A 27,250-nucleotide genomic window follows, 5' to 3' on the forward strand; every position below is an offset into this window, starting at 1 on the left:
AGAAAATAGTGACAGAAAAATGGCCATACAACAAAGTGTGAATGAGTTAGACGAGGAGCTAACAGAGACAACTGTTTTGTTGGCATAATTCAGTTCCTCCAGGATTTTGCGATGTTGCGATTGCAACAATTCATGCAAATTTTAACCCTAACCCTAATCTTGAATTTGGTGTGACTCGCAACTTTGACCAATTGCCAGAACTTTTCCACAGATTTAACCAATAACCTGTTTCCCGCGACTTCAACCAATCCCAGCGGTCCCACGTGCCGGACTTGAATTAGTCTGAGAGCCACTGACCAAGCGGGAATGAGAACACACATATGTTGCCAAACTTATTTCCTTGTTTCTGATAAGAAGACAAGACGTGTGTGACGGAAACATCTTACATCTACCAACAAAATGTACAGCGAAAGGCTGCGTAAAACATTTCATATCGTCCTGTCAACATATATACATTTTAATATCAATGTGTGCTGGGGTGGCAGTTGCTCAGTCAGTAGGGGAGTTGGGTTGGGAACCAGAGGGTCGCTGGTTCAAGTCCCCGTACGGACCAAAGTATGGTGATGGACTAATAGCTGGAGAAGTGCCAGTTCACCTCCTGGGCACTGTCAATATGCTCTTGAGCAAGGTACCAATTCCCCCCAACTGCTTGGGGTGTCTTTCCATGGGCATCCCCCTCACTCTGACATCTCTCCATTTAGTGCATGTATAGGTACTGAGCATGTGTGTGTAATTCAGGCCTGTATGTAGTGTGTGTAACAACAGAGTGAAAAAAGCATTCCCCTTGCGGGATTAATAAAGTATTCATTATTATTAATGGTTTTTTTTTCACTCTAAGGTCACTCTAAAGCTGTCAGCTCTCTCCCCCGGCGTTCCCCCCATGACTGCCGCACACACACACACAAACACACACAGTGGACGCAGGAAAAAACAGAGATGAGACATTCAGGATGACCTAAATTGGGGATAGCTACGCTCTTTATTGTAATTGCAATGATAAGTTAAAGTCCAAAAAGTACTTTATCAAACTGTATTAATGTGTCGCAGGCCAGGATGGAAAATGAACTAACAATGTAAAGATCAACAAGCCACTGACACATATGTAGGTAAGGTTGGTGATGACAGAGTGGATATGACACATGCCGTTGGTGTGGGAGATCTGGGTTTGATTCCCAATGTGATACATCAATTAATGTGTTCCTGAGCAAGACACTTAACCCCTAGTTGCTCCAGAGGCATGCAACCTCTGATATTTAGTAAATTGTAAATTGCTTTGGATAAAACTGTGAGCTAAATGATATGTAATGTAATCTAATGTTCAAATTTCATTAATTCAATAAATAAAAATATTTTTTGTCTTAAATCCACCAGCCATTTTTTTACGGGAAAACTTAGCCCAGAGTAATTTTATTCTCCCTGAAACATTTTTAAACAACTATACCAAAAATTCTTTTTGCAATTTTTACTGTCTGTCGCAACTTCATTGCAACAAAAAATACAAAAGACATCGCAACTATTATCGCAATTTTTTACAAAAGCTCCAGCAACAATCTCAAAAAAAGAACAGACAACAACACCAACACACATCCAACTGAAAACATGACAAAATGTACAAAAGGTCAGGCTAAATAATGAAGTGATAACAAAATGGCAATTCAACTAATTAAGTGATGAATAAAAAACACGTAACTGGATAAAAAGGCTTATTAACAGGCTTCACCTTCACAAAAATGTAGGCATTAGGTTTATTTTTTATTTTATACTGTGTTATTAGACATTTCTTTGTAGGCACCTGTAATGCAGCATGATATTTTTACTTGACTATCATCACAGCTCTGCACCATGACAACTTGCTGTGTTATAATAAATATTTACCACAATCAGCAACAGTGACAACAGAGATGAATATACCCTGCGCATTAATCTAATGTTATCCACAAGTAAAGACATGGAGTGAATGTGTTGATCAGGTAAGCATAATTGAAGTGGGACAGTGTCCAAGAAAATTCTTAAGGAGTAAATCTATGTTTTCTTTTGGTTTGGAACAACTGCATTACTATAATCTGAAGCTCATTTTGATTTACGATTGTAAACATGCATTTCAAAGTAGAAAGAGTACAAAAACATCACCCTGCTATTCCGTGTGAGTAAAGTAGGTCCAGAAACATCATGCAGAAACCAATCAAGCTTTCCATAATGGATTGCTCTGAATTTGAGATGAAGAAAACTCTGCCTGGTTAAATGAAATGTGGAAGAATAAATGTGCAGTAGTGACAGTGTGACAGTCTGCCTTTACGTTAAGATGTGTAACCTGTAAAGACTATACCAAGTTTTTACATAAAATGCCTAAGTTACTCTCAACTCGTGTTGTATCTATTCCCTCTCCAGAGAAGAGAGACGTGAGAGCTGAGTGGCTGACCTTTGTCCTTGCTCATTTTAATTAACCATGGCTAATACCAGCCGTTTCCGTGATGAGGAATCACATTAGTGCAAGTTCACAAACACACAATCACCTACCCACACGTGCATTAAGAAGCACATGTGTAATGTTGCATGCACACGCAAACACATATTAGAGGACAGAGATTTACAGGGTAATAGATAAGAAATCACAAACTCACAACCACACACACACCCAAATGACAATGATTAGTGGCTAGCTAAATGTCAGGGGCCATAATAGCAAATCTGTTCCTTTAGACACGCTCATATTCTTTCTACTCTTTCCCTCTAATATTAATGGCTGGCCATGTTGTTTTAATGCATTATTATTTCAATGAGACTCTTGATACCTAGTTATTCCAGCTGGGGATAACAACACCAAATCACTATCGTCTTCTCACAATACTTAAAACACCTACAGTCATGAGGTACTAATGCAGTAGGTTTTCGCAGTGTTTGTGTGATGTGAATAGTGTGAAGCCCAAATTTGTTTATTTATTATTAAATTATCAAACTTTCAGTGTTTCAAAGCAGCATCAAAGGGCAATAAAATGTATGTAATCCCATCCAAACTGCTTTACATATGTTTCTATGAGACATATTATACTGTACATGTAAGCTTTTTGCAAGAGGGGATTAACTAGGGGATCAAGCCCAAAACTACAATACCCACTTTACATCTGTCTTAAGAAATAAAGACTGCACAATTGAGGGTGGACCTTTATCTACTGAAATGGCTACTCAATTAGGAGGAGACTTCCACTGTTGTTTTTTGTTTTTATAACACTTATTGATATAATAGGAAATTGCCAGTCAAATAGCAGTATTCCATTTTATTGTTGGTTGAGTCACAGAGCCTATTGACAAAATGTCCTGTTGCGTTTAAGTGAAATATAGAAGATTTAGCATTAACCTGTTTAAGCTACTCAACATCAAGTTTAAATACGTAATTGTTTGACCAATATGTTCACACAGTGCCATTTATTTCTAATTGATTAAAGAGCAAGAAAGCAATTGTGCTTAAACTTTAGGGTATTGATATAGTTAATACTCAAGAGGAATCCACAGCAGTAAATGAGGGGAAATGCCATTCAGAAGGTGTTCATACTTTGGATTAATTCAGAGAGCTGTGTTAAAGTGTAGTGACAGGACTGTATTTTTGGACGTTTAAGTGAACCCACCAATTATTGAAAGGCACATATTTATAGCATATTAAGAATAAAATACAATTTCCTAAAACCTATTGTGCCCAAACTCTGTAATTATACTCTATCTCTGTCTTGACATCAAAGAGAGGGGAGACAACGAGGAGGTTTAACCCTGGATTTCACTTCTTGCTGAGAAACACTTTTCCAACACTGAACTACTCCATGGGCGTAGGTGACGAGTTTTCACTGTGGCTCCGCTCTGATCCATTTTACTGTCCAAAGCATTTTCATTCCATACAGGATTATGCCTCACATTTTTTAAAAGCGTTAATCCTTTGAAGTACTACATCGCACTGAGGCATCTGTAAAGTCTTACATAAAATCATTTAAAGGTATACTGCTGTTCATTTTGATCCTGTGGTAGTCAATATGTAATTTTTAATGATGAAAGCTAGAAACACATTACAAGTGCCCATGTAAGCAGTCACTGCTGAAGGGATGTATGCCTCTTTCCCCCTCCTCACTGTGACAAGATATTCTTAGATGAGGTGCTGTGCATATTTAAAGCACTATCACATCTACAATCTTAATTAACAGAGAGGGAGGAAAAAGAATGGCGGCTGAGGAGGAGGGTAGTCATGATGTGTAGAAGGGTGGGATGGGCCTGATACTAATCTCTCATTCCTCTGTATCCTACATCAGATAATGGTCAGGGTAGACTGTAAGTAGGTCAGTGTATGCATGGTGGAGATGAGGATATGCAGATGAAGACCAGGGGTACAGTAGAGAGGTAAAACAAGAAGAAAAGAACTGGGCTGATATGGACCAGGAGTTGGTAATGGTCATAGTTCATAGTGTTGTCAGTGATATCACGGTATTACTTAGTAATCAGGGCACAGCCACAAGGCAGAACTCTCTCAATTTAATCGTGTTAAGTCAAGTATTTAAAGAAAGGGTTTAACTGCTCAGCAGTTACCCGTGCCAAATGTACCTGGAGGAAAACAGGGACCCTTTGGGTAATTCAGCAGACCCCGATGGCGCTGATGATTATTTTTTTGGGCTAAGATTATTTGAGAGACCGATTTAGGCACCGGTAGGTGTGGCTTGTGATTAACAATTTTACTCCCTAAATGATCCAGTGTGATGCTGCGACAACATTTTTGCAATACATGTTTAATATATAATATATTAGTTGAACTCCGTCTTTGCATCACTGTACAGAGTATTAATATTGTCATAGGTTTCTCTGTGTCTGCTGGTGTATCATAGTGACTCTAACCTACCTAGGGAAACCTATGTGCAATGATTTTTTTTTCACTACCAGCATATACAGCGTTGGATTTACTTAATATGCATCAAGAACAAAGAGCAAAAACAAAGTACTGTATGTTTTAAATTACACAATTTTCTGACGGGCGCTGTTTAATGACAATGAATGTATGCGGGGGGAGGCACAGATGCAAACATCTAATTTGTTGAGGTGATACAAGGTCTCTGAGAGGGATAATTGTCACACAGAGATTAAATGATTCTAAGAGATGAGTAAGCAGACAGAGCTATATCTGACCTCCCGCCTCTAATGCAGCAGTTTGTGATGCATGTGTTAGGAAGTGCAACGATAACAAGAAATTCCCGTTGCTGTAAAACTGTTGTAATGTTCCATAAGGGGAAACCCCGATGGGATGTGATTGTAAAGAAATATCAGTGGCTCCAATGGCAGAATGAATGGCAATTTCTCATTTCCATTAATAGTTAAAATAGGTTTTTGCTATAATGAGGGAAAAATAAAAGGAAAAACACATAGAAAGGGGATTTAGCAATGGCAGAGCACAATTACTAAAAAAGGCTACACACATTTTAAGTTTTAGAACTTTCAGTGGGTTCCCAAAGCCATCACTAATCAGAAATGTATGATGTTAAAGATTTATGAAGCAAAGTTCTCCAACTCCACCCTCAGTATGAAACAGCAGTTTCAATATTTGTATTTTAGCATTCTTCTATTCTGTCTACACTTAAAAATGTAGAAATAAATCTGTTGGCACAACTGTAATGCCATGACCAAACACAAGAAAGTCTTGCAAAGCAGCACTGCTGACATAGATATACATTTCAAAATGCATAATTACTCGGAGGATGAGCTGGTCCAAGACACTTGTGTTCACCTGAAATGGGTTGAGACCATTACATATTACCATACATATACAGTAATCCCTTCTTGCTACCATGTTCTGTGTTACTTCTCATGGTGCACTGTCTAGCAAAGCAAAAGTGTCAAAAAAATCCAATGCCATGAAATCCTTTTACTTCAACTGTAACATTCGTGTTGCAGCATTAATAAATGTTGTATGCTTGGACTGAAAAGCCCAGATTAAAGTGTCTGGCTTTTTTTCTTTTCTTTCCTTTCAGCAGATGAAAAAAACAGCATGCTCCCAAAAGCCTCTGCAAAATGACAGAGCTGCTCCCTTGCTACATCTCCTCTGTAAAGAAATCCCTCTGTTCTCCATGAGTGGGCCTAAGCATGTGTGTACACAAGTATTGCAAAGTGACGGGTAATGATTCACAACACAAAGAGTTCAGACAAAGTAAATGCACAAAAGTACAATATGGTGTGCAGTTCTGCCAGTGCAGCACACATATGTTGTAGCCGTACATGAATACAAAAAATGACAGAGTGGCTGGCAATATATTGAACCAGATTTTTAACTACCTTGAGAACCTGTCAGAGATGGGACCATAGGCATTCATCAACTGGAGTGAGTCCTCAGTATTTCGGCATACTTCCTGCCTGCAGCTTACACTCTGATACACAGCTCTGTCTCAACGGCTGGCGACCCATTTGCCCGATGACTCCATGGTAGCAAATTTAGAGAACACAATCATAACACCATCAAGATTTACTAATAACTGTAAAAGTAACAAGTACTATGCCAATTATGGAACTCTATGTTCAACTTTGTTTCATCATCTCAGTGACCATCTTTTTTTTGCTGTTATCACTTTATATATATTTATTTTGGTTTTCTTGCATCACTATCCAAATAGTACTCTGGCTAAAAGACTCCCTGTTGTAAATGTGTTTTGAAGCTGTAAATATACTGTTGGTCTGGGGTTAATACAATGTTTTATTTCTATAATAAAGCTTGTTTTTGTAGAATAAAAATGCCTGCCTCACAGGATAAGTGGTAGACACCTCTGACTGAAATTGCCAACAGAATTGGTATTTTTAGGTCAAACCGTTGCCAAATCTTGGGCACTTAGGCAGGAATTCTTGGCATCGTGAAACGTATTATAAAGCTGACAGCTGGAACATTAGTTTCGGTTTGATTGTGGCCATATGGCCAGTGGTGAGGAACTGCCATGACCTGAAACACCCCTGGTGTGATTCCCATTCCAAAATGTACTTCAGAAAGGCAACATCTACAAAAACATGATGGTCCTGTAGTGACCATTACTGCCTGCCGAGCAGCTGACTACGGTTTATCACACGTGTATTTAGAGGCACGGTGCACCTGTAAATGAAGCAGAGGTAAAGTGACTGAGCCGAAGTAGCTCTCCTAACTGTCAGTGTGAATGTCATTATTTTGAACTCAGCCACTCCAGTCCTCTCACTCACTCTTAGGAGTGTACATCACAAGAGTTCCACTGTTTTAACAGGTGGACAATGAGGCAATTTTGACAGCAGGAGCATCATAAGTTACAGAAACCAAGCAAGTGAACAATGTTGGGGCATTATATAGCCAATTCTGTTGACTATTCCATTTCTTATCATAACCCCTAAACTTGTAGTTATTTAAAAAAAAATCTTATTGTGTTTTATGATACTCAACCGGCAACTAACATCTTGGCATACACTGATATGACTTTATTTCTCCTGATCCATTTACTTAGGGCATCCATTAACTCAGGGCTTTTGCCAAGAGCTGATATAATACCCGTCCAGTGCTCTTTTTTTTTTAACAGACGTTCTCCATGATTGATCTTTGTTAAATGGGATCAGATCTAAAGTTACTTCATCCATGCAATGTTTACATTTTTTGATAATCATTGCTAACCTGGAATGACATTGTCAATAGTTACACAGCAAAGGCCTACTACTGCCTTCACATCAAAATTAACATGAAGGATGGGATGAGTGGCAGCAATGACTAAGCTAGGGCTGCAGATAACGATGATTTACATTGTCGATTAATCTGTCGATTATTTTCTCAATTAATCAATAAGTTGTTTCGTCCATACAATGTCAGAAAATAGTAAAAGGCCAATCAGTGTTTTCCAAAGCCCAAGAGGACGTCTTCAAATGTCTTGTTTTTCCACAACTCAAAGATAGTCACTTAACTGTCATTGAGGAGTAAAGACACTAAAAATATTCATATTTAAGAAATTGGAATCATAGAATTCTGTCTTTTTTAAATTATTACTCAAACTGATTAGTCAATTCTCATAACAGTTGGTGATTAATTTAATAGTTGGCAACTAATTGATTAATCGTTGCAGCTCAGTTTAAGTTGAATGGAAAGGTTTTGAAAGAGTGACATCATTCCCAAAGTGGAAACATGGGGAGAAAAAGAGAAAGAAAAAGTGTGGTGCAGAAGGAAGAGTTGTTTGCTTGAGGGAACTTTAACAAGACGCCAGGCTGTTGATGGACACATTGGCAATGGAAAAGATTGCCCCTGTGACCTTTCAGCTATGGGGCAGTCACTTTAAGTGCAAAGGCCATGGTGCTCTGGCAAGTTGACAAGTGCAGATAGAGCATTGCATTTCTATTTCAGGCATTGAGCTAATGTGTATCTATATCAATAAACCATTAGTGAGTCAGTAAACTTTTTAAGAGGGTTTTAATTCTGTGACCCTCTGATAATGGGACAGGCTTGTTAACCTCACCTCCCTGAGGGGGGTGAGGTGAGTTGCACTCTTATCATCAGCCACGGTTCTACCCGTTTAAGAGACAACAACATAAACGAACACAAAGGCACTCAGGGCATGTTCAAGCCAAATCACAGCACCCCCCAACACCCACTCATTTTTATAGGAACAGTGAAAGAAGATGGATGTTGGCATGTGATAGCCAGCAACTTAGACAACATGGAAGAACAAAATGAGCTGAAAGGCCTTGTGTCTAAATTCATGTTGGACCTCTATACTTAATGTGGTTTATGAGATCACAGGTATACCATCCCTGCATGACAAAGAATAACCCTGGGTGTCACATCTTTAATAAAAGTCAATAAAAACAAACTCATCTTGCAATGCATTGCAAGTGTATAGCAATGCATAGGTATATGAACAACCACCTGCATATGTTAGATGGACACATGAGTTAGCGTCATGCATACCAAATGAAAAGATAAGGTATAACCTGAAAGAAAGCCAGGAGAGTTTCAACTTAATTGGGGTGGTTTTCTAAGATAAAGTACATACATACTCCTAGCACAGTCCTCCTTTTATATTCAAATAAGGGTTGAATCCAGCTGTCACTGTGTGAATCGAGTTAAGTTTTATAGTTGTTGCTATTTTAATTACATCCACTCCTCTTTTGCAATATTGTTATTTGTTTAAATATCCTATACTTTCTTATTTACTCTTTTCCTTTGGATAGCTACATACTCGGAAGAAATTGGTGGTGGGAGCTGAAGGTATGGGTGGGTGGTTTCTATGGGTGTGAGAATGGGGGGTGGGCTATGAAGGGTGGAATGGAGGGAGGGGTGGGCTGATCCGGCATCTAGGAATCATAGTCTTGCACATTGTTGCATTTTTTAGTCCTAGGGGCTAGGTACAAACTCCTGAGAAGGTAAATAATGATTTATTTTTGACTACTCTTGTTTGTCCTTAGTGAAATCTGCAACCTGGCAGAATGACCACTGTCCAGGTTGTTTGTGAATTGATGTGACTTCTTTTTTTCCCCTTTTTTACAACCTCTAGTGTTTTTGTACCAGGGCCGTGCAGATGAAGACAAAACACATGCTTTAAATTATGTTTTAGAACAAAACTAAACAAACTGCAAGTACAGTATGATCACACCCCTGAAATAATTTTCATGCGCTCACTCCATATGTCATAGCAGCAATACCAGCTGGCGAGCTGTTTACACATTGCACAAATCACAGCTCACACTTCTACAAGCAGTGTGTCTGACCCTTAACTTCTTCTATTAATACTATGCTGCCTGTGTGAAAGTATGCATATTCCAACATTAGTTCCTTTTGAAACACTAACCATGGCTTAAACAAACTAAGAATAATTTGATATGAACTTGTTTTCCATCTGATGTTTTCTCAGGGAAACATCAAGGGTGTTAACAGAGGGCAATGAATGCAGGCTCATAATTTTGTAAAATAATCACTGAAGCTAAAAAACAGAAGGTAAAAGAGTGGGTTTTCATTTGACAGGTTGTCTGATAACATCATTAATATTCCAACCTAAACATATGCAGAGCCAAGTGGACCATGCATGCTGTAACTCTTTGCATCAGCCATGGAACATGGGATTTGGAAGATGGATTTTCAGTGAGGGGCTGTTTTCCTGCTTCTAATCTACAGTCCAAGGTATCAGCATACAAACCCAGCCGCCACCCTATTACCCCAGCAAGTAACAATTAGGATGCTGTCGTTAATTAGCTCTATGTGTCCACAACAGCATTCTTAATGTCCCATAAAACACAAATACACCTATTGACCTTCAGGATAAGGATATCCAGAAAATAAAGTCCAATTTGGACAGGCTCTCTAGAGCTCAACAGCATACTTATTGTGTTAAAGACAGAAATGCACAGCTTTAACACCTGTTAACTAATGCAATGACAGATAGTATACAGCAGTAACTATACAAAATTCATTTAAAAGTCTTAAGACGCATATCTTATTTGTTTCCTGCTGTGAAAAAAACCCAGGGTGTCTTGATTAAAGCTACACAGTCTGCCTCCAGTCATTTGAACCAACACGCTTCTACTTTGTGTTACATAGCCCACGGGCACAACATGTACCCTGCAATGCTGAAAAGATGTTTTATTATTTTATACAAAGAATATCTCAAGCTCTTGTTCTTATTCCGAGTATTAGAGAATGACAGGCATTTTTGCAGCACAGATGGTGCTAGATACAACTGTGACTATTACATGGACCACACAAGACATTGTTGGATTTGTTCTAAAAGGTCTGTTGGCTGTTGGTGTAATGTAAAGTAACAAGCAAGTTGTTAGATTAAAATAAAGCAGAGGAGAACAGAAATCAGAAATAAGAGCAATTATTTATGAAAATATCACACCCACCAATCAAATAACAGACAGCATACCACATATAAGGTGCAACAACAAGAACAACAATAACAACAACAACTGGAATCCATCAGCAAATACTAATGGAAAATATGGTAAAGCATTACAATTATTATTTAATACTAGTGCATACAGTATAATCACACACACAAAGAAAATCACACACTCACAAACAAGTGCCTGTTCAGAACAACAAGGGCTATCTGTACGCACCTTTTACAATTAAGTTGAGGAGCTTTGGCCGTAGGTTGCGCTCACTCTGAATGGAGCATGTGTACGGACCGTCGTCAGATACATCCACTTTCTGTATCTGAAGGCTGTACTCATGTTTGTCTCCAACGCTGGACACGATGGACACGCGTGGGTCCGCAGACCACCTGTCGTTCCCTGCAAATATGATGCTTGAGCGGTTCAGCCAGGCTCCTTTAGAGATCCCATCCAATAGGTAGCACCTACAGTGACAAGAGACACTTTAGTTAGACCTGGAGAAATGCTGGTTGTCTGACTCTGAGAAACAACTGAGTAAAATAGGCCTACATGTTTTAGAATGTGTCTTGTTTTCCGACTGAATACTATTTTCTCCATTAGAGATGCTGTTGTTATCTCTCATGCTCCTAAATAATTTCTCAGTCCTTAGCAGACAGTACCATAAGCTTGTAATGGGGATGTTAACCTTTTAGAGCCCTGAAAAGCTTGGTTCTTAAGTTAAGTAACGAAATATAAAGACCTTGACCTGCAACTTAGACTAGAGGAAGTCTGTTCAAATATATAGATTGTAGTGCAAGTACAGCAGCCACCGAAAAATACTCCTGTAGTGTGTAGATTTGGGAAAAGAGAAGATACATCCGACCAAAAGTGCAAAGACATGAAAACAGTATAGGATGCCATATGCTGACTGTAAATACATGGTACAAATAGTACTGTGTTTTATTTACTTCACAATTACAACTTCTGACTATATTGGAAGTTTTTCAATGTGATCCTAGCTACAAGTATTTAAACTTCCCTGGCTCTGAATAGGCTGTATTCTAGGACCAGACTCTGGATCCTGTGTGACCATTACCGAGTTCAAGGCAATTTATTGATGCTGGGGTCATGTTGTCAGAGGGCAGTTGATTTAGTCAACATTCCAGCACTGTTTGGACTAAGGAAATCCCATCATATTCTGTGACAAATACTGTAATAATGAGTTGGAAAAGAGGCAATCAAGTTTGGCTCTTTAGCTGTTGTGAACATCCTATGCAGACTGCCAGCACCAGTAGAAAAGCCACCGAGGAAATCAGTTTGGCACTAACCACAAAGCTCTTTACCCCCTATGCCAAGAAAATGTCTGTCAGGAAAGTGACAAACAATGGAGAACGGATAGTAAGAAAAACAACACGAGAGAGCGGTCCAGGTCCTTTGGAAAGTCCACACGGACCTGTCGGTTAGTTAGCCCATTGACCACCTAAGCTGTAGAGTTTCTAGCCCTGAGAGAGAAAGATTTACTGAAGGAGCCTCAAGGCAAGAGTCACTCCTTTTCTGATTGTTCTTTTTTTTAATCAAACATCAAGTGCAAATTCAGCAGTCATGATTATTGAAACTGAAAATTAAAATGACATAAGTAAAGCTCATTTGGGTGCATGTTCTGCCTTTGAGAGGAACAGCGGCGCTTTCAAGTGTAGCGAGGCTTGCTACCAGCCTCAACAATCACAGGCGTTCAGTGACTAATGATTTAACACACTTTGGTGGGACCGCTGAGCGTGCCAGTTTCCGGCCTGAACATTAATGCTCAATGCACCTGTGCTCAGGCCCCGATCACTGATGTGAACAACTTTATCTTTTATTTTATTTTTTATTTTATTTGTTTATTTGTCAGGGACCATGCACAGTTTAAGCCCTATACTAGAGTTAGCTATACAGCTAATTTACATAAAAAAGATTAAATAGAATAGATAAAAGGACACTATCAATACAGAAAAAACTTAACATATAACAAGCATTAAAATAACGTACAACCCAGTATACAAAAATATAAAAATTCCATGTAAAAAGATCAATCATCACATAGTTGTTTCACCTTCAGCCAAGTCTTTAAAGACATTTTAAAACTGCTGAGACTTCCACAATCTTTAATGTGAAGTGGAATTAAGTTCCACTTTTCTACTGCTGTAAATCTCAACAACTTGCTGGGCTTTTATCATTATATCCTTGTTAAACAGGGTAACCACAACACATGTTTATCTCCATTGTAGCTGCTATCGATTTCTTGGTTTTCTCACCCAAAATTGTCCTTTCAGAATCAAAGATTCACTCAATATAGGTTTGAAAGGTGGCATATGTGGTTATATACTGCTGACCACATCTGCTGCTGTCTGTGAAGAGGAGGATCGTTTCAAGGATCATTTTGGGATTAACAAAGCCGTAATGCCAGACGACGTATGGCGGGAGGACACTTCACCCAGCCAGCATCGCTACTAGGATTCATCTCCTTCATCTTGATGAATCTGTCCTTTGTGTTCTTTCAACTGTTTTTGCAATTTGCAGTATCACTGCTGAGTGTCTTTGCACTCTCCCTCCCGAAATTATTATTGTTACTGTATCTCACTGTCTTTGAAATCTCACACCAAGGAGTCGTACAGATGCCTTCATCTACTCACCTCCACACAAAGCTGTGTTTCAAAACAGGCCCTTTTTACATTAGCACAATGTCTGAGGTGTTGTTGTGTACTGTGGCTAAATCCATAGGAACTACAGTGGAACTCATTACAAGTCTGGCATGAGTTTGACAACCCAGTGGGATGGATATAGGCTGCTGAAATAACAATGGAAGAAGACATATATCCAGTAATGTGAAGTAATTGGAGTTTTAATTGTCAGTGGCTTAAATCTGCCTGACACATTAAACACATCACAACAAACTCCCTGAAATCCGTCAACTTGATATGTCTGCACACACCAAAACACCAGAGATTCAATGCTGGTTTACTTGAGAATGTGCCTTCTAGATTATTTCTAAGTCATTTTTATTTCCCTCTGAATCATTTCTCATCCTGCTTGTTTTCACTAGATAGAGAGGTGTTTCATCAACAAGATCATTTAGATGGACTGTTTACCTGCTTGTCATTTGTACAGATAAATGTAAGCTAGAACAGATCCTACTTAATGCCAGCGAAAAGAAAGGATTTAAGTGATTCAAATCCTTTGTTTTATGATATATTTTAAGTAGTTGGCTTCATTTTAAATCTTTCTTTGACACTTTCTGTTCAAAGTCATTTAGGAATATACCATGATAAACACAGCAATTACAAACATGCTACACCATGTACTTAACGTATAGAGTATACACTGGAAGCCACAGCCAAGTCACGTTATCAGCTAGGCCTTTCTTCTGTCACATTTTTCTTGTTTATCCCCTCAATCAGGCATAGCAACACAAAACTGCTAAACACCTAAGACGGGCTTTGCTTTCATCAAGCCCCTTTACTCTAGGAGCCCACCAGGATACAGGCTTCCCATGGTTTATACAAAGCTGAGGTAATTATTCCACAGACCTCAGAGCATCTACTCTGAAGCAGCTTTGACATCTAAAACATGCACTAATTGATACTTTTATTTATCCCTGCTACTGACGAGTGACTGCAGAGGAACAAGGCTCATTACGAGCCTTTTTTTCCTTCTTTTTTTGGCTCACAAATAACAGAGTTCAATTCAAACACCAGTGATTATAACAATGTGCAAAAAAGGGCTAAGCTGGTGTTTGAGCACCTCGCATGCATTGAGAATAATGATAAACCATTAATTACAGTATGGCAGCTGGAAAGAGAAGCAGATCGTAATCTGTTTAGCCAATCTTCTTCAAGCTCTTTGATTGGATGCCATAATTAACACTCGGGCATCAGTCTGACCCACATTCGTATTTGCTTAATAAAATTGTTTACTAGATTCCTCAACTGTAAATATTCTTCCTGGCACCAACTCCACAGATCTCGTCTTGCAAACACATTTCAATGTTTCACAGTCTAGCAGTTCACATTCAGCTGTTTTTTCCCTACATTTGGCAGAAGAAATGAATCACTTCTGGATGAGTCCCTCTGTAGTCTGAGATTTGTTGTTATGTAACAGTTATATAATCAACATGCAGGAAGTTTAAACTACAATCCATGCAGACACAACATGTAAGCTCATTATTATCACAATGTTTTTGTTGACTCAAATTAAAAGGGAAACAGCATGTCAGCCTTATAGCTGTACCTATTTTCTCCAATAAATACACTTATGATTAGTGAAAATGTTGAATAAGACCCATGCTGTTTCGTGTTTTTCCCCCTTGCTATTGTTAGCTTTTTTGCAAGAATAAATCAGCAATTCAGAAAAACTTGTTTCTGAAAACATTTTAAGCGAGTAATAGGCCAAACAGTTGCTTAATCTGTTTTTTTGATCGACAAACCTCTGTTTAATAGATTTTCGTCAGATTTTGAGAGGCCGCGAGCCGAGCCGGCCGCTTTTCATTTCCGATAAGTGTTTTAACATAAGTGTTCCTTTTGGGACAATACTAACCATCAAAAGTGGGCATTATAGCAGTAAGTGGTCGGACCCAGCCAGAGGCACAGCCAATGTCAGTAAACAAAACGTTGTCACATGATGGCAGAGTGAGACAGAGTGCATTGTTACTATAGCAATCAAAGGACAAATCTTGCTGAGGTTTCTGCAAAAAAGTAGCGGCTCACAATAAGCTGAAACCTGCATAATTTGAAGAAGGGGAAATATTTGATGTTTTTATTGAGAAGGGAGAGGAGGACAATATGGTTGCTGGTACACTATATAACAAGGGAGGTACCCAAAAAATCTGAAGAATTTCCCTTCCAACCGCAGCTTGTCTAACACAGGTGTCACATCTGTGAGTGTTTAAAAAAAAAAAAGCAACACTCAAATCTATTGAAACAGTCAGCCCTGTATCATTTCTGTCCTGCAGCATGCTGAATGACACTTAATCACTGAAGTGTAAATCAAGCTTCAACCACTGAGAAGACCACCTGGAATATTTTACTTTCCAGCCAGTGTTGAACGGGCGTACATTGGAAAATAATTGGTGCACAGTATCATTGCAGTGGAACATCTGCTTTAAGACAATGCTTTTGTGTTTCAGTTAATAGCAGCACCCACTTAACCAAGTTGAATGAAATAAGTGTTTTGAAGAGTATAATGAGAGAGTGATACAGCCATGTAAATGTAAGAGGAAAAGCTTGAAAAAAGCCATTCATTGTGAAGTTAGGGAGGGATGTTTCATTCCATTTTAGCAGTTTCACACATAAAAAGAGAGAGGCTGTGCTGACTGTACAGCACTGTAAGCTATACAACCTTAACAACGACTCAATGCCCTCAACAGAGCTCAACTGTCCAATGAATCCTCAAATGAGAAATTGCATTTCACACTGACTGACTAGAGCACTAGTGAAAGCGGACTAGGTGTGATCAATGTGTGAAAATCCCTGGTCTTTTCAGCTGTGAAGTCAGAGAGTTATTTTTTATAGAGTGTGAAGGTGCTTTATTTATTAGGTAATCCTAACAGGAATGGCTAAAATAAGAGCGGGGGATAAAGGGTGCTATATAGACCGGGTAAACCCCGCCCACTCTGCCGGCAATTTGATTTCTTCCTGCAGTTCAGTGTGGAAACCTGCACGTTTAATTCTCCTGCTTCAGTTCACAATTTTGCGGGTACCAATCACAAACTGGCTTATCTACCTGGCGTGCTATTGGCAGGTTTAACATGATGACAATAGAGAAGCAATCAAGCAGGTTTTTGTTTACATTCAACATGGCGGCCACCAAATGCCACCGAAGCGCAGCAACCCGTTGATGCTGCTGTCGCTTCTACGTCACCCGGATCGTTGGTCTGATTGGTTGAAGGATTATCCAATTGCGTACAGAGTCATGTGAACTATGCCTGTTGGTCACGCTTCTGAATGTCAAATCTATTGAGCGTGGCTTGGTCTGGTGATTGCAAGACTAGGTTATATAGGTAATGTGTAGGGCTGCAATACATTTTTCATCATCACTCAATCTGCAAATTATTTTCTTGATGAATCGATTAATCATTAGCCCATCCCAGTTTCCCAAAGCCCAAGTTGACATGTTCAAATCGCATGTTTTGACCAACAGTCCAAGCATCAGAGTTACTCAGTTTGCTGTTATAGAAAACTAGAAAAACCAGCATCTCTTCACATTAACAAATCTTAAACCAGTAAATTATTTTTAGTATTTTTGTCAATCAATCGATAAATCAAATAATAGTTTATTACCAGACAATACCATGTAAAATACTTGAAACATGATCAATTCATGTAGCAAACTACTTAAGGTACATCTGGAAAGCCCTAATCTCTTAGGCCCTATTTTCATGGAAGTCTGTGTGGTATATTTTGGTGCACAACGCACGATGCACAGGTATGATGAGAGGCTCAAAATGGAGGGAGTTGTTGGTATTTTAGTGGAAAATATGTCTTAGACATCAATCTGCTGCCACTTTGGAGATTTTATCAACAAGAGCAAACTAAATATTTGGAAGAATCATATCTGTTGTCCACAGCTGTTTATAGTGTATTAAAAGCTTCTCCTTCAGTTCATTAAATCCCTGCAGCTATCTGGAGGCAGCAGAACAGATACGTTGATAAATCTGCAGATGTGACAAATGCCGTGCCAGTGCGTGGTGCCATTTTGCACAACGTCCACTACAAGGACAAAAACCCGATTACCCAGGGAAGCCAGTTCCTCCATTATTGAGCTACAGTGATCATGCGTCCCTATGATTGGCTCTCTTGTTTCATGAGCACTGAGAACAGTGATGTGACAGATTTGTATTAACCTTCACTGCAGCACATAAATGAGTCAAACTAGTAGGTGCGCTTAGAGACGCCAACACAGTCTGTACGCCCCAAGACCTACCGCTTTACACTTGTCGGTGCACTTGCGTGATTGAAATAGGGCCATAAGTACTAGTAAGTTAGTATTTTGTACAAAATCAAATAAAAAATGTATTGACAGAAAACTACCTAGCAGCTATTGTCTTAATTGTGAGGATTTCCTGTTTTTGTTTGTCTTCAATGACCAATCACGTCCAATCCATTCCTAATTTTTGGGGGGTATAACAGTGGTGCTCGCTTGTCCCATGAGCAAACAGTAGGTTCAGGTTTGTCTGGTTGCTTTAAGATGGGTATTTAAGGGGTGGGGTGTTGAATTGTTGCAGAGAATGAGGGAGAATGAGGACATAGTGTAGGGCTGTGCAACCAAGGTACAGAGCACCAGGCTCTTAATCCCTAAAATAATCCTGTCGACTGTGGACAGAGGGACACATCTGAAGCCTTCCAGCTATAATCCACACAGACGAAACCAACACCTAACATCACAGACACAGAGAATAAAAACTGTATCATAGCAAATAGAAACTCGCAAATCTCACTTCATGTGTGAAGACTTCGAGGAAGATCTATTTCGTATTTTTAGTTTATTTCAGTATCATTTTTGTGTGAACTGACACTGAGATGGAGCCTTTGAATGAGGGAGTAGGAAGAAATCTTCAGACCCCTGACTACTTATAAAACCAATGCCTCCACTCTGTTGTTACCACAACAGTTATTACAACAAAACCTGTACAGCATCACCGCGTCCCCTCCAGCATTGGGTCCCCTCAAGGTGCAACTGCCCTCGTTCCTGCCAGTGCATACAAATGAAGTGACCCATGCTTGAATAGCTTTGGTTGAATGGTTTTGTCTTGTTTCACATGCGTGAAAGCAGCTGAGTCAAAGCTGTCCACAATATGTAACTAGGAAAGAGTCATCTCTCACATGTAAACAATGGTGAGAAGCTTTTCCCTCAGTTCTACCCCTTACCAGCTGTTTGAGCCAACATCAGTCTTTCCACTACAACTAAGTCCTGTAAGAAATCAGACAAAGCTCTACACAAGTGATCTTTTTTCCAAGAATTTACATTGACTGAATGAATTCAACGTCCAGTGGACAAAAATGAATGGGGCTTACAAATTAGTGGTTGAATAAAAAGTGGAGAGCTGGAATTCTGAGAGGATAAAGAGTAGACTTTGCTGAGGCATAATGGGCGAGCATTTTTCCACCCCAGACAATTCCCCCTTATAAATATGTGAATGAGCTCTGCGTAATACATTCACATCAAAACTGAGTCCACTGCACACTCAGATACTGTTAAATGTCACATTTGAAGAGCAGACAAAGCACAGATCAAACAGTCTACTGCACCGTTACCTGTTCAACAAACAGAATATTGTCTGGTAATCTTTTTTCCTAAACTCTACAGTTATTCAGCATCACTGTCAGAGAGCACTCCTGTGAACACACTATTGGAACATAAACTCTTCACCATTGAATCACAAGCACTACAGGGCATAAAAGATAACTATTAGGATTACTACACACAGTGTACTCCAGCACCTATGCTTAAACTGCATTTATTTTTCATTAACATTCAGCCATCTTAAAAAGAAATCCAAACAACGGGCAGGGGGAAACGATTTACTGGTAAACAGTTCTCATTTCAACTTCCTGTAGCAATAACTCACAGTGATAAACACTTAAGAGATGAATGAGTCTGTATTTCCTTCATGAAACTGAAACTTGCTGCAGGCCTAGGACACATTTTAAATCACTGCAGTTATTTTTGCTTGCTCCAGGCATCCTGTGGTGCAAAGCAGGCCCAGTTTGACCTCTTGAAAAATACAATCCACTTCATTGTACCAAGCTTTTATGATTTCAGAAAGACACTTAAAGTTTTATTTTTATATTTTTTTAAGTTATCTGACCTACAGTTTCTGTGCTCCCAAGTGAGCGAGTTAAGTGATATGAGATCCGCTAAGCACTCAGTGTCCAAGTAGAGCTACGAGGGAGTATCAGTAGACTTCTTTTTTATCAGTAGATTGTGTCTTTTCCGATCATTCTTCTTTCAGTAATAATATTAGACTTCCATCGAGGCTAACCATCTTTAAGTGTCAAAGGAGAACTTTTATAGAAGATTTCTTCGTACCATTTTAACCTTGCGAATAACAGGACCCAGTGTTTTACTTGTAACACAGCCTTTAGGACTCCTGGTGGACAGCTCTGTGGGTATAGCCTGTCTGTATCAATAATATGGAAGAGGGCTTCAGAATAGCTAACTAAAAGGCAATGCTTTGTCCCCTAAGGTATCTGTCAGGTGACTGTAATTGTGTGTGGATGCAGAGAGCACCAACAATGTATCTCCCAAATCAAATTACCTTGTCCTTCAAAACTGATGGTTCGACACTGCACACTGCGACCTCCCTGTGGTTCCAGCATGAAGAGGGACTGACAATTTAGAAAACACACTTAGGTTACGTTACAAAAAATGTCTCAAAGAAGAGGCACATTTGGGTCATCCTTGAAACTCAACTACCGTCAACCAAAAACAGTGAGAGGCATTCACAGCCACACGTTTTTTGAAATTGCTTATTAATGCACCAATTGTGAGCCTGTAATGACTGACTGGCATTTGACATTTACCATGAATGCATGTCTGTCTAATTCATCCCCTATGGAAGGAAGGGAGGGGAGGCTATACTCAATAACTGAAGGAGAAGAGAAAAGAATTATGGCATATAACTGCATTTCTGCTGAGTATTAAAGGCCCAGAGATCAAACTGAGGCAAGCTGTGGGTGGTTGACAAACCCTAGACAAGCACACATGGAGTTTGGAGTGCTATAATATTGCCTGGGCCCTGGGAGCCTTTTAATTATGCTTCATTTAATTTCAAATATGGTGTAATGTGTGGACGGAAAACAGCACACCAGATAACTTATTACGTGTTTTCTCTCATTATGAGTGAATCTCTTGACTATTTTCTTGATGAATCAACTAACTGTTTGGTCTATAAAATGTCAGAAAATAGTTCATCACATATTTTCCTAAAGCCCACGTTTTTTTTAGGGTTTCTGTTGTTTTACAATATTGGAGAAAAACAAAAATGATATCCGAATCCCAAAATTGAAAACCAAATACGTCCCCAACGAACAAATATCTGAAATGTCAAATATTCGGGTCCAGCCCTACTTATTTTGACGCAAAGATTTGTACATTAGCAGGAACGTAGCACAACAAGGACTTGAAAGCAGTGCTCTGTTTATTTCAGTGTGAAAGTGAAATACAAATATTTTTTGAAAATCAATGAATTGTGATAAATAATCGTTATCTCAATATTGATCAAAACAGTGGTAATTATTGTATTTGTGCAGCACCAATTCGAATCTCCAATTTTTTTAAACTAACATTAGAATATGGGAAAGTGACTGTTTCCACAGGCCACTAGACTGATTAAAAAAGTAAACAAAAATCTAATTGAGACAGACGAGTGATTGAGAAAACCACAGTATCGGCATTACATTACGATATGATTCCACTAAAACAAGACCATAGATCAGAAACTTTTATTTGGTAGTAATCCCCCTAACAGGGTCTTTTCAGAACAGAAGCCAACAGAAAGCACAAGGTAACAGATGCTAACACCAAGTATGGTACAAAAAAAGAACATCTGGAATTAGAAGAGGTGAAGGAAAATATAATCAAAAAGGAGTAGACCACACAACCTTCAACAGAAGCATAACAATCAGACACGATAGTGAAAGATTATTAAAAAAAAACAAAAAAACTCAATGTGTTGACTGAACGTGACTATAAAAGAGAGCTGATCCAGACCAGCTGGCCGCATGCACGTCTTCAGTGCTCTGCCACAACTAAGTACATATTTCCTCATTATGCTATTGTGTCATTACAGACAGTTAGAGGTGCAGGGCTTATAAGAAACTATTTATCTGCAGTCCCGTAAATGCCCACAACGTCCATCGCGTTGTGCTACTGGAAATAGCTAATACTCATATCTCAGAAAGACATGAGTCTTTCCGAGATTTGAGTACTCGGTTTATCTACTGTCATTTAATTTTTATTTATACTTTTTATCCTGTTCATTGATCCCCAGTGGGTAAATTACAATTACAAATGATAAATTACTCAAAAGACAAACACAAGAATTCAGTCAAGATGAGTGCACCCACATGAAAGAAATCTCCTTTTTTGGAGCATGTTTTAGAGGATTTCAAACTTTCACACAATTCTTCAGAGGGTTGCGGTTTTCCTTCGATGTATTAGTTCTAGTGACATTTCCAAGCGTGGAATGCATTTTTTAGCATCTGCTTTCCCAAATCTAGCAACCCGTTCTGAGGTAGCCCATTTGCTCTGCGTACTTCTGTTACCGTTTCTGCACTGGCAGGGACTACCCTGAACAGCTCAGCAGGGACATCTGCCTCCCACAGCCATCTGTGCCCAGGTCCTCCTAATCCCTCACTCTCTGTCAACCTTCCGGTCTCTTCTTTCGCAGTCTTCTCTCTCTAGCTTCAACATTTACTACTTCCATTACATACACACATGCGCATGTATAGCACATACACATACCACACACACAGAGAAAAGAGTCATTATTGTCCTCAATCAACGATGACAGCTGAAGAGTTTCACATCAGTTATAAATGACAGTTGTACTTTATGGCACAAAAACTGGGTCACATGCTGTGGCCTTTTAAGAGTGTGATGTTTAATTGAGGTAAGAACAAGATGTGCATGAGGTTAACTGCAAGAAAAGTAACCATGGAGACTTGTCACACTCTAAAGCAAAAAAAAAAAAAAAAAATCAAAATAGACTGATTCTTATTCAGGTCCAGTCCTCTACCTAATTTGTTTGTGCTTTGAAGTGTGTATGTGAGGTGATTCCTTTCATTAGAATGTGCCTGGTTGGGTATTCCGCTGCCGAACAGTTTCCCCACACCACTCACCGCCCAAGTGACAGGTCAGGCTTGGCAGTGCACCAGGGAGAGCGAGGGAAGTGAAGTCAGAGGGAGAGGTCAAGGCTGGGTGTGGGGTGGAGTCACCCACCGCCTGTTTGCTTGGGACCGCTGGGGTTTACAGGTGAGTTCACAGTGCTCAATAACAGAGCTTAAACCCCAAGTTAAATCAGACAAGCCCCAAACAAGACAGTGTGAGGGCTCTTGAGATCTAAAGGAAGGCTATGCTTTCTGTGTTTTGAAATGTCACTGCAAACGACTGCTTTAAAGGGAGGCTGAGGGGGGTGGGGGGGGTCTTTTAAGATGACAATTGTTATATACTAGCTCAAATCTTTAACATGATGTGGAAACGTGTGGTGCAACTTCACTGCAGATGCAACAGTTTTAGAAATAGAAAAAAAGTATCAGTATTGGAACAGGTTTTCCCCTTTCGTTATTATTTAAACATTTTTATTTTATTTTTTCATTAAAACATAATCAAAAGGAATACTTTAACTTTGAAAATGTACTGTTCTTTAAAAAAGAACAGAAAAGAAAGCACACTGAACATATACTTGGTAGGCAAATATACGTCAAGAAGTAGGGTAGTGTCTGCGACAAATTGTTGTATCTCTGTTTCCATAGAGATGGGCCTGAGCACAAGGGTATGAAAATGGACATCACATCTCCGACATTTCTACTTCCTCTGTTGTCCGTTTACTGCTGAACTAAGCTGATAGCGATGGAAGGAACGTGCAATTCAGAAGATTGGAGGAAAGTGAGTTATTCCTTGTAATGAGTTTGCTACTCGCATCTTTAGAATATATACAGTATCATTTAAATTCCCCGATGGTTAGACCCGGTGAGGGTGAGGCTTGCAATGCATTGAAAGAACCCCTGCAGCTCTGACCACCAACTTTGCTAGACAGCTTTCACAAAGGAAAGCTACACAACTACGCATGTTAATGGGAGTCAGTATATCAAAAGCAAAATTAACCTGAAATCTGCAGATTGTCGGTTAGCAGGAAATTATCGGTTAACGAGGATCGGCTATCAGTCAAGAAAAAACTCTTGATTAGCATCGCTACTTCAAATGTAGTCAGACACAAGCAACAAAGACAATATAATTTACTGCAAAATGTTTGCTCATTCTGTCTAAATTGTATAGTTACTGTGAGGTCAAATTGTTTGGTGAATCTGGCATTGCATTAAGGAGAAGAACCCATTTTATAGAAAGCAGATCAATGGCACTACAGTCACCAAGCCAGCACTGGCATCTTTACAGGCAATAACAGCTGAGGTGAAACAGTGTCTAAGCCTTTTTAACACACAGGCAAACAACAAGATTTGCCAAAGTTTGAATGCCAAACAGTCTACCAATGGCAAATGACTATGATGGTGCAAAACATTTCAGATTAAAAAAATAACAAAAAAAATCAATCATTTAACAACTGCCAACACCTTTGGGTGTCATCTGTGTTTACCATTCATAGCTCATAAACATGAACATAGAAACCATAAACATACTTTACGTGCCATAGCTTCAGAAAGGCTTTTGATTCAAATAGTTGGTGTTTACATGATCAGTTATTTGATACATCCCTTAGTGCTCATATTAACTAAACATTAATAGAAAAGGTATAGTTGGGTTCCTAAATGTCATGTGATGTCATGTATTCAATGTTTGCAGATGAAATGGAAAATGCCAAGCTTTAAAATCCCTCTGTCATAAACAATGGCAGTAATGAGGGAGTGTTTGTTATTGCTTTCCTGCAGGGCTTTATCACCCTTTTTGATGTGCTCTGTCCATGGCACAAATGGACAATCCTTCATTGTCAGAGGACATTGGAACCCCTGCACAGTCCGATAGGTGCGACCACATTCATCATCCTGACAAAGGAAAATAAGCAATTGCCACAGCACTTAACTGCTTTCAGTCATCTGCAAATATTGGAATAAATATGTTGCAAAGAGAAGAGGTCCCTCTGGGCATAGTAATATTTTGCATGCCCTATTTGTGCTCACTTACTTGATTTAGGGACGGTCCTTTTTTTACCTGTCTCATTGTTTTACACGCATTCATGCAGTACACACACAGTTCCCTCTCGTAGTTTAGAGTGTGGGTGAAAGAAGTGGGTTGTACAGCATGAAGAGTTTCAGCAGCCTGCTTTCCCCTTGAAACATTACGAAACACTTCATAAAAACCCTAGTAATATCAGAGCTACGTAAGGTGTTTGAGGGAATGCTTGTAGCCTATAACGTTAATCTGTATTTTGTCAGTCAACATGACAGAATGCATTGTGTCAAACTTCCCTATACATAAATCAAAAGCAGTGTTGTGAATACTGAAAATGAATTTTTTTAGTGTTCATATTTCTCTTTGTGTATGTGTATGCATGCAGGTTAGCCTGTTTGTATGGAAGGAGGACGCAGAAGGTTGTATGAATACAGAAATTCAATGAATGCTCCTCTGCTTAAAATGCAGAGCCTGTGTGTTGGCAGGGACCAAAAAGTCTTAGTTAAGCTAATCGCCAGTCCATTTGGCAAGGATTATGCTCAGCTGAGGGTTCATCGCAGGAACAAGGTCTCTGATTCATAACAGTAATTTGAGTTTGTAATTTTATTAATAGAGCAAATACTCTATTTCGAGATTGCCTTAATCACTGTAAGGTCACCATAGAAATATAGCAGAAAGACTAAAATACTAGAACTGCAAATAAAGATATCAATATGCCTCTAGTGTGTGTGGGATCTAGCCGGGTGGATATAAGGACACGGTAAAAGGAATGAATCACAAAAAAGTCAGAAAACCAAGAGTCTAAACCTTACTTCCTGATGACAGCCAACAGGGGGCACAACATGGGTTGGAGAGGCACTTATTTACCTCACTCTGCCTAGGCTCAGAGCCTGTTGCACTCAACTTGCTGAAGAGGTGGTCAGCAGGGTGAAAAACAATCCAATTCCTCCAGGAGCATCAACGCTGGTATACAGTTTTAAAACCATCCAAAGCTCTGGCTAGTGCGTGCAAGGTAAGCTGGACCAAACAATTTGTGCTTAATGATGAACAAAGAAGAGTTTTTTAAGTCCTGCTGCTTCCTCCCTGAGTTTTTCTTCTTGTTTACTTGCCGACTAACTTAACTTCAAAGAGCAGTGGTGGGAAACCATGTGCCATGTAGACCAAGAATCTGCAGGTTTCTGTGAGAAGCTGGCAATTATTCTGGATTGTTCCTCTCCTTGTTCAATAAGATCACTGAGGCCTCTCTACAAGGGAAAATGAAGGGGTATCAAGCTTAACTTTGGCTTTCCTGCAGGTTCTATTTGGTTGTTCCAAATCAAATCAACATGTATGACGTGAAGTAGTGTTATTATAATATTAATATATATGTCTACTGAGAGATTTCCAGAAACTGAGTCACACTGACACTGCCCAGAGCAAGAGCCAGTAATAACAATTACTGTACAGTAATCTACAATTAGCATGACAACGATATTTATATTCACAAAGAAAGTAACTAGTGTAAAGCGGCAATTCAAAATTTACTTTGAGACATGTTGGTTAGGTCAACAAATGATTGACTGACATAAAAAAAAAAGTAGAAGCAAATAATTTCATTTTGCATGAGGGCATGTTCTTTACACAAAACCTACATTGTCCTTTTTGTGACAGTTGTCTGTTACCAAATGACCTTGTTAAGCATAATTAGTTGGAACTAAATGAGGGTGTTTAACAAGAAATTGCTCTTATTGTCTGGAAATGTTCCTCAGACAAGCCCCTAGTGTCTGGATTGAGAAAGAAAATATCATTGTCAGTGATAAGGAAAGCAAATTATACAATAAGTTTTGCATTAGTGGCAATAATCTTTCAACTTATTAAAACACACAAAAATATCCTCCGAGTGCAGCAGCACACACATCACTATTTGGTTTAATTCAATAACATACCAAAATCCTGATCAATTGTTATTCTTCTTAATTTCAAAACCAATCAAAAATTCTGGAGAAAATTGCTTCTCTTGCACATCTAATCAATTGCATGAAGTCATTGTAACATGCAGGGGCAACAGTACAGCTCCAGCACTGAATTGTCACAAAAACATATTAACTGGCATGATATTGTTATCTAAAGCTTATTAAATGATGAATTTGGGCCTGATTCTTCTCAACCTCCGTGCCAGTAGTGAAGAGGAATAGCAAGAGAATACATGTCTAAACTAGCAGATTCATTAAGCCCACAGCATCCAGGACTTTAGTGTCTTGGCAACCAGGATAATGGTAAATAGTAAAAGAGAAACACCCAGCAGAAAATTAATGTCATCCCTTCTTTAGGCTTCATTATGCCTCACCAGCTCTGGCTGCTCATTACCGACATTGCACACATTCAAATGAGCCAATAGTGAATGAAAAACACACAACCCTGTAGTCCGCGGGGTGTGAGGGGATGGGCTGATGATTCTGCACAAGATACAACAAGCTCACCTCATAAAACACTGACAAGAAACAACAGAGAATGTTTTTGTGATTCAAAGTTATTCCCGTTCATCATGCGTATAAGTTTGGAA

General features: G+C 39.1%; 1 protein-coding gene across 3 annotated transcripts in view; it reads right to left on the bottom strand.

Moving 5' to 3' along the window:
- The window catches only part of negr1 (neuronal growth regulator 1), a 170,538-nt gene that overhangs the window by 101,106 nt on the left and 42,182 nt on the right, over positions 1-27,250 (bottom strand). For all 3 annotated transcript variants that reach the window (XR_004333423.1, XM_032525520.1, XM_032525521.1), the window contains exon 2: positions 11,074-11,312. Coding sequence is in view for 2 of the 3 variants with exons in the window: in XM_032525520.1 (XP_032381411.1) it covers positions 11,074-11,312 (239 nt within the window). In the remaining variant the exon portion in view is untranslated. The remainder of the gene's footprint in view (positions 1-11,073; positions 11,313-27,250) is intronic.

This window comes from Etheostoma spectabile, chromosome 9, assembly GCF_008692095.1.
Source record: "Etheostoma spectabile isolate EspeVRDwgs_2016 chromosome 9, UIUC_Espe_1.0, whole genome shotgun sequence".
In the NCBI taxonomy this organism is placed as follows: Eukaryota; Metazoa; Chordata; class Actinopteri; order Perciformes; family Percidae; genus Etheostoma; species Etheostoma spectabile.